Source organism: Lactuca virosa, chromosome 5 (genome assembly GCF_052849685.1).
Source record: "Lactuca virosa cultivar CGN04683 chromosome 5, Lactuca_virosa_CGN04683_v6, whole genome shotgun sequence".
Taxonomy (NCBI): Eukaryota; Viridiplantae; Streptophyta; class Magnoliopsida; order Asterales; family Asteraceae; genus Lactuca; species Lactuca virosa.
In genome coordinates, this window is record NC_136430.1 from 447,092,703 (window position 1) to 447,101,402 (window position 8,700).

Genomic DNA, 8,700 nt, shown 5'->3' on the forward strand with positions numbered 1-8,700 from the left:
GATACGTATGGCAGAAAGATTAATATATTTTATAAAGTTGTCTCGATTAAGTTCGGGTTAAATGGTTCTAAAAAGCTGTAAAAACTACATAAAAAATTCAAAATATTGATAATATCTTGTACTTATTATTTTATTAAAAAATTAGATTATTATTATACTGATCACCTAGTTTATAGACTTTCTGACATAATCATTATAATTGATTTATCTTTCAAATTATCATACAATACAATAATAAAAAATGTAAAACAAAAAAATCATTGATCTATTGGCAGAAAATATAAACGTATGTTATATTTTGTAAAAAAAAAAGCAATCATTTAATCATTTAATATGAATAAAAATAAACGTGTATTTATACCAAAAATAAAATAAAAAATGGCGCCCCTATAAATTTCCATCTGGAAGCTAATTTTACCAAAAAGCCCCTTAGGCAATTAGCACTCGAAGTTGACCGCAACTGATCGTCTTTCTACGGTTATCAATCCCCTTCTCTCTCTACGCTAACCGAGTTCCGACCATCGGACCATCCTCACTACCGCCCCGTCGATAGACCGGAGCTAATCCTGCCTCCCTAGAAGCCATCGGAACTTGCGAGTTTTCAGGTGTATTTCGTAGATCCGGATCGGAAGCAACGGAAGAAGCACGTGTTTTCGCTTCGGAGAAGTTGTGGCTCCATAGATGATGGAGCAATCTCCACAACCGGTTCCTAAGCAAGATCAGGCTAGCTCTTCTTTGTCGAGTTCGGTAGAAGAGTCTGTTAAGATTGGGAAGGAAGTTGCCAGTAACGGTGGAGCTGAAGTAGATGTTAGTAGAGACGATGATGTAGCTGTTGCTAGTAGTGGTGTGGTTTCTAATGGCGACGCCAGTTATTCAGGTTCGTTCATTTTAGTTATTCGTTATTGTTCTGAACGTCGTTTGGAGGGTCAATAGGCATAGGAGTTTAGAAGAAAATTTTCAACATGTAGTTCTGTATGTGGAGCCATTGTTTTGTTAGAGCATGGATACAAATTTACCAATCCGAAAGCTACTTGATGTATCTTGGATCCACCTTTTTTATTGAATTTTATTGATGAACCATTGACGAATCATGCATACGACGAGAAAACAACCCTTATCAGGTTCTAGGCAGTGTCATGGGAGAGGGCTCCGATGGTGATTGGGAATAAGGTGAACTCCCCTCTGGATCAGAAATCCAAGGTCAATATATGTATAATGTATCAATCAAGTTCCAAAAAACTCAACGTTTAGTATTTATACCTCCCTTTCAAAGATCGAGTTATTTCTTACCTTGATGGTGTGCCCTGTTGGTGATTTAGATCACCTGTAATTTAAGTGTAATTGATATTTATACTAGTTTCAAAGGGGATCAAAGCTATGATCTGATAAAAGTTTGGTGGTTTGCGGAGTGCATACAACCAAGTGTGGGGGTCAAGGACTCAAGGGGGGCCCACCTCCTTGTGGGGTCCAAGGGAAAGAAGAGCCCTGACAAAACCTTTAAAGAATGTTGGAGTTAGAATGCAGTGTAAAAACATCTTTAGAAGTGACATGTTACCATAAAAAGATGTCTTTTAACTTAGTTGAAATCTATCTGATTTATAAAAAATCTAAAGCCAAAAAGTTGGGGTTAGAATTACAGAATTCGTTTATGACATCAAATGCCAATTTGAACACCTCTCTTTTAAAATTTTATTTTGTTGAGGGTTTGAAATGACGAAATAAATGTTGATACATCAGTGTACCTTTCAACTAGCAGTTATATACTTAAGTGGACTTCTGTCTTGATATGGTTTGGACTTTTTTCATGCTTGTAACAGAACTTTCTGTTTTCTTTCTTTGTGGAATGTTTTTTTTTTTTTTTTTTTTTTTTTTTTTTTTTTTTTTTTTTTTCTGGATCTCAAATTGATTATACTTTCTACGTCAGGGTCTGATGGCAGGAGTGTACATAAATTGCGTAAACTGCAATCAGAACTCACAAATTTTATACTTGGAAGTTCTGAGAAGTTAGAGTCATCTTCCAGTCAGTTTACCCTGGAAAAATCAAAAACTGAAAGGCCTAGACGTAGTAAAATGCTTTTTGATGAAAAGCTATCTGTAAACCAGAAGGTAAAAATAGATGTGTTTAGAGTTTAGACACACATATACACATGCTCAGTTATATTAATATGACTGAATCATTTACACTTGCATTGCGTGCAGCTCCAATTGCTGAACAAAATTGCTACTGTAAAAGATGGCACAGTAGAATTTGAGATACCTGGAGATGTTGAACTGAGTGCTTTAGAGACTGAAGGTGATAAATGTTACAATGCATTCAATGAAGATCTCCCTGACTCATCAGAACCTCGGTATCTTAGACCTTTGCAAATAGTAATACTTATTGTTGGAACTCGTGGTGATGTGCAACCATTTATTGCAATCGGAAAGCGTTTGCAGGTGATAGATCCCCTAAATTTTTTGCTATTTGACAAATGTATTTATTTTTTTCCCTTTGTTTTATCATTATGATTCAGTAATTGAGTGAAATAATGTTTGATTCGTGGATGTTGGATGATGTTTTATTTGTGAATTTATTTCAGGAATATGGGCATCGCATTAGACTAGCGACTCATTCAAATTTCAAAGAATTTGTCTTGACAGCTGGATTGGAGTTCTACCCACTAGGTGGAGATCCAAAAGTTCTTGCTGAATGTATGTTCCTATCTCCTATTTTTTTGACATGAACTTGATGAGTTTACACAAATGAATAATAAATATCTTCTGACTTGTTTCTGAATCTTGTGGGTTAAAGAAGTCATGGGATCTTGTTCATGTGATGAAACAAAGAATTTTTTGTTCAAAAACATGGTTTTACTTGTAAATAAATGCATGAGGAGGTTTTGTATTTTGTTGTTATGCAGACATGGTTAAGAACAAAGGATTCTTACCTTCTGGTCCATCAGAAATTCCTGTTCAGAGGAGTCAAATGAAAGACATAATTTTTTCATTACTTGCTGCATGCAAAGAGCCTGATATTGATTCTGGAATCCCTTTTAGAGCCGATGCAATGATGGCTAATCCCCCAGCTTATGGTACAAAATCTCATCTCATCGACATCGCCCTTTCCTCTCTTTGACTTTTAATTTCCAAGTAACAAAAACCAATGTTTTTTTAGCAATGTGTTTCTACATATGCCATTTTGTTGATACAAGTGTACTCTTAACAAATCTTCTAAGAAAAGTATTAATTTGATTTTCTCTTGCTTGAATATCAACAAATTCTAGAAAACATGGAGTCTGCCACAATTGTGGTGCATTAGCTCTACTTTGTAACTTTCTTGTTTATAAGTATGGGCTTAATGCAAGAAATAGCAATGCACTTTCATTTATTTTGTTTATTATAGCATGCTACTTTCTTTTCTTTCTATTACATCATTGTACTTCCATTTGTTTTCTTATGAAAGCATTAAATTTTAAAGGATCTACTTAATTATAGCACTGTACCTTCAAATATTCATTATTAGGACATTCTACATAGAAAATTCTACTCAATTATAGCAGTGAAAACTGTGTTGTATTTTGATGACATGGTCATAACTTAGTAGATTTTTTAAAGTCCAATGCTGTAATAGGGAGAAATTAAAGTAGGATGCTATAATAAACAAATCAATGAAAGTACACTGCTATTTATTGCATTCAACCCTTCATATATTTCGTACATACAAACAGTGCATATTGAAGATTTGGTTTTCCTCTTTTGAAATTTATAGGGTAGCCTTTCCACTTTTAAGACAAGATGGTATGTTTATTGCTTTTAAGGTTTGTATTTACTTTTTAATTTGGTTGATTATGTTTCAGGACATACACATGTTGCAGAGGCACTGAAAATACCCATTCATATATTTTTCACAATGCCTTGGACGTAATGAATTTCCTTAGTGATTTTTAATTTCTTTATAATAATTTAAAGTTAGTGATTCTTAATTTCATTGTGTCATATCAGGCCTACTAGTGAATTTCCTCATCCTCTATCCCGTGTCAAGCAACCAGCTGGATATAGAGTAAGTTCAATCATTAATATTATACATATCAGTAGTTCTTTTTTCTTTCTATTACATAATTAACTTTTTGTATTTTACATGTGTTGTTGCAGTTGTCATATCAGATAGTTGACTCTTTAATCTGGCTTGGAATTCGAGACATGATAAATGATGTTAGGAAGAAAAAGTTGAAGCTGCGACCTGTCACGTATTTAAGTGGTTCTCAAGGCTCTGAGACTGATATTCCACATGGATACATATGGAGTCCTCATCTTGTTCCTAAACCTAAAGGTAATTTTTCCCTATTTATAAGACTTTATTATATGAGATGGATTAATCAAATCATAATATGCACAGATTGGGGACCTAAAATTGATGTGGTTGGATTTTGTTTCCTTGATCTCGCATCAAACTACAAACCCCCTGAAGAACTTGTACGCTGGCTTGAAGCTGGCCCAAAGCCTATCTACATTGGGTTTGGTAGCCTTGTGAGTTTTCTTTATCTATATCATCACTTCTTTTATGCTTTTTATAAAAAGAAAAAGTAATCTAAATATAAATTCCCACAATTTTATTTGTCCATTGTCAGCCAGTTCAAGAGCCTGAGAAAATGACACAGACAATCGTTAAAGCCCTAGAAATGACTGGACAAAGGGGCATCATCAACAAAGGATGGGGTGGTCTTGGTATCTGTAAGTATAAGTCTATATATGTCTCCTTTATTTTTAATTTTATCACAACTTTATTTTTCCCATTTTACCCTTTTGTTGCTTATGGAAGGAATCAAAACTGATGTAGATAAACTTTTTGTCTCTTCAGTAACGGAGCCAAAGGATTTTGTATACTCGTTGGACAACATCCCTCATGACTGGCTTTTCTTGCAATGTGCATCTGTGGTGAGTCATTGCTGCTGCTTTATTTTTCACCCATAATAGCAACTTAGTTACATTTTTCTTTACACATAATAGCAATGTACTTACATTTTTTATTTTTGTAAATGTAGGTGCACCACGGGGGTGCTGGAACTACAGCTGCTGGACTTAAAGCTGCGGTAATTTTCCTTAACAACTTGTCATTTTATTTTACCAATAATAGCAATCTGATATTATATGTTGACTTTTTATCTGATATTACATGTTGACTTTCAGTGCCCAACTACAATTGTACCTTTCTTTGGTGACCAACCGTTTTGGGGAGAGCGAGTTCATAGCAGAGGTGTAGGGCCACCACCCATACCAGTCGATCAGTTTAACCTCACCAAGTTGGTTGATGCAATTAAATTCATGCTAGATCCCAAGGTAACCAACTCCTCTATTGTTTATTTGGCAGTGCTATATGCAAGAAATAGCAATGTACTTTTATTAATTTTTTCTGTTATAGCATTGTACCTTGAAAACTCCACCCAGTTATATTAATAGCAATGAAGATTACTTTGTAATATTTGGAATACATTGCTGTGACTATGTAAAATCTAGAAAGTTGTATTTTTTTTTTTTAAATATTAATTTGTGGAAGTGTTGCAGGTGAAGGAGCGGGCAGTGGAACTTGCAAAGGCGATGGAGAATGAGGACGGTGTGGAAGGGGCGGTTAAAGCGTTTTTAAAACATCTTCCGCAACAAATACCGCCAGATTGCAAGCCTTCTTCAACAAAGCCTCCAACCAAAACCAAACCCTCAAAGTCAAAAGTACCTCCTCCCAAACATTCCGCCTCATTCTCAATAACCGGATGTTTCGGTTGTTCCTAGTTCCCAATTCTATGCTTGCATTCATCGGATATTTCCATTGTGGATAGAAACGTGTCTTGGAGTTGTATTGTTTGTTTGTTTGTTTGTTTCTTCATTGAAATTATGTTTGCTTGTTTTTTTTGTAATTTGTATAGTGCAATGCAAACCACAGTACCACTGTCCACTGCTATGTTGCCACATGAGTCTGGTTGGTGGGGCACCCAGGGACATTTTTACATTGTTATTGTGTTATTAGTATTTGCAAAATTTTCTTGTATTTAAATAAAAAAAATAGTTGGCTGATTGTGCGTAGCGATGACAGTAGGCTGTTGGATAAGTCCGATATTTGTTTGATGGAACTAGTAGTTTTTTGTGAGTATGTGCGTGCAGCGTTTTCTTTCTTTCACATTGTACAACTAGTTTTCAAACTTAAAGCTAATATTTAGATGCATGAAAATCTTGCTATAAGAGTACTCTTATAATATTCATGTTGGTGATTTTGTATTACCAGTTTAATAAGTGTAATTGAAATTTATACAAGTTTCAAAGGAATTAAAACTATGATCTTATACAAGTGTGGTTGGTGTAGAGGACACACTTGTATAATGCAAGTTTGATATAGGATGTGGCGAAATGCAGGGTCCAAGGTAGGGGTGAACAATATTACCGAAAATCCCGACCATACCTAGTATTGCAGTATTGAACCATAACTGAATTGGTACCTGTATCATATTTGTATAATCGGTTTGGTACTCGGTACTATCAAATGACTCAAATCAGTGCTCGGTGCTATCCGCTATCCTTATAGGTACTTTCTCATATTTGTATAATTGGTTCTGTACTTGGTTTTGTTTTTTCAACCAATTTAGTACTCGGTATATTTGGGTCGGTATCAGTTCCGTACCACACTTATCCCTAGTCCAAGGAATAGAGCTTTTGACAGTGACCGATCAACATGCAGGATCTAAGGGACAACACCCCAAAACCTCTATAGAAGGCTGAATGAGAAATATGTAGTGAGTTATGCTTATATGTTGATGACATGTTGAGTTTTAGTACTAAGGTTAAATAAAATAAGAAAACTAAAAAAAATATCATCTAAAAGTTTGCTTATGTCTGGATTAAAACCCAAGACCTACGATCTGACAAGCAAAACCTCTACCAAATGGGTTAGTCCCACATTATATGCTTGCTTGATGGATGAGCCATTTCTTGGGCTTCCAAAAAGTAAAATTACACACAAATTTAACTATAGAATTCGAGTTTGTTGCATTAGTTGTTGGTAAAGACGCAAAAGTGTTTAAAAAAAAAACTTAGGTGTTTAAGATTCCATTGTTGCCCAAATTGATATCTCCCACAATTATTCACTGTAATGGTGCAACTACATTTACTATCGCATATAACCAAGTGAATAATTGGAGGTTTAGACACTTAAGTGCTAGACATAGTATCCTTAGGGAATTAGTCATGGATGGTGTTATATCGGTTGATTTTTTTTGGATATAGCATATTTGGCAGATCATCTAATCAATAGTCTAGATTGAGACTTAATTGCTAAGTCGGTAATAAGGTGGGATTAAAGTGTCATATAAATATCTAATTACGAGAGACCTAATACCCTTCTAATATAATATTAGGAGCCGAATTTAATGAGAAAATATCATAAGCTTATTTACTTCATATTATCTTATATATAAAGTTTGAGGGTAATCAGAGGTCGTTTAGTAGGTTTTCCACGAAAAAAAATACACTTCACAGAACACCCGACACGACCCTGTGTCACATTACACTACAGTGACACGCCCCGTTTCATGCCTGACACGAGGGCGTGTCACTTATGCTTATTGCGACATGCACCTGTGTCAACCCTACTGTACATCCATTTTTGCAAAAGTTTACTAAAAGCTTTATAAAATGTTTGCTAGACCTCCAATGGCTACCAAACTTTACCAAGTGGTTATTAAGGACTAAATAAAGGTTATCAACTTCTCAAATATTCAATTAATCCTTATCCTCATGATTACTTAATCATTAACACCTTCATCAAAATGTTAAGTTCATAATGCTTACAAACATTAAAAATGAAAGGATTAAGAGCTCAAGTTGCTCAAGATAATTTAATCCTAATCCTCTCCCCTTAGTTTTCGAAAAATCATGGGAGGGATAAAACTAATTTTATAATTATCCAATTAATCAAATAAACAGATAATTACTAAAAATAAGAAAATCCCTATCCAAACCCTAATTTTCGAAAAATGCTTATCTTGGGGGAGGAAGACAATGATTTCAATCCTTGCCATTTTCGAAACCTAAAGGGTTAAGGAAACCCTAATTTTGAAAATTGTAGGTAAAGGGAAAAGGGTAAAAACCCTTTCCTTATTTTCGAAACTTAGGGTTTAAGGAAACCCTAAATTCAAAAATCCCTAAGTCCAAAAGGGTTTAATTGCCATAAACCCTAATTGATCAAATTCAACAATTGTAATCCATTCAATAGAAAACAAGCCAAGGCTCTGATACCTCTAACGGGTTTTGAGCATAACAAACAAAAACCTACGTGTGCATGCAACCCTAATTCTTGATCTATGTTTTCTCTAATTGAACATACACCATTTGAACATCAATTGGGAAACCTTAGGAATCCTATACTGTTTTCGAAACTAGCATCTAGGGTTAGAAAAACATACCTTTGATTGTTATTGATGAATAACAAGAAGCCCTTGTGTTGTTGAAGCTTAGAGAGTAAGCACCACAAATGTCGTGCCTCTAATGGTTCACACCCAACACTAGCAAGAGGATGAGAGAGGAGAGATGAGAAGGGATATGAGATTTTCAGCTATCTCTTGAGGGTTTAGAATGGCTGAAAATCCTAGGGTGGAGAAGCCTTTATATAGTGCACCAAGGATGCTCTGGATAACCCTAATTTGAATATAATAATATTATTTCAAATTGGGTAATTAT

At 34.8% G+C, this 8,700-nt stretch overlaps 1 protein-coding gene across 1 annotated transcript; it reads left to right on the forward strand.

The window, feature by feature from the left end:
* Positions 1-412: 412 nt before the first annotated feature.
* Positions 413-6,045, forward strand: LOC145114295 (sterol 3-beta-glucosyltransferase UGT80A2-like). The gene is made up of 14 exons (XM_079050298.1): positions 413-877; positions 1,925-2,106; positions 2,200-2,436; positions 2,580-2,691; positions 2,901-3,071; positions 3,837-3,900; positions 3,982-4,039; positions 4,132-4,309; positions 4,376-4,506; positions 4,608-4,710; positions 4,838-4,914; positions 5,022-5,069; positions 5,167-5,316; positions 5,542-6,045. The coding sequence occupies exons 1-14, from the start codon at positions 682-684 to the stop codon at positions 5,761-5,763; spliced, it is 1,929 nt and encodes a 642-aa protein (XP_078906424.1). The 5' UTR covers positions 413-681; the 3' UTR covers positions 5,764-6,045.
* The last annotated feature ends 2,655 nt before the right edge of the window (positions 6,046-8,700 follow it).

Excerpts from the sequence above, each read along its gene's own strand:
- LOC145114295 (XM_079050298.1), top strand. The coding sequence starts at position 682 with ATGATGGAGCAATCTCCACAACCGGTTCCTAAGCAAGATCAGGCTAGC. Across the intron at positions 4,040-4,131 it reads AGCAACCAGCTGGATATAGA|TTGTCATATCAGATAGTTGA; the intron begins GTAAGTTCAATC and ends GTGTTGTTGCAG. Across the intron at positions 4,711-4,837 it reads ATGGGGTGGTCTTGGTATCT|TAACGGAGCCAAAGGATTTT; the intron begins GTAAGTATAAGT and ends TTGTCTCTTCAG.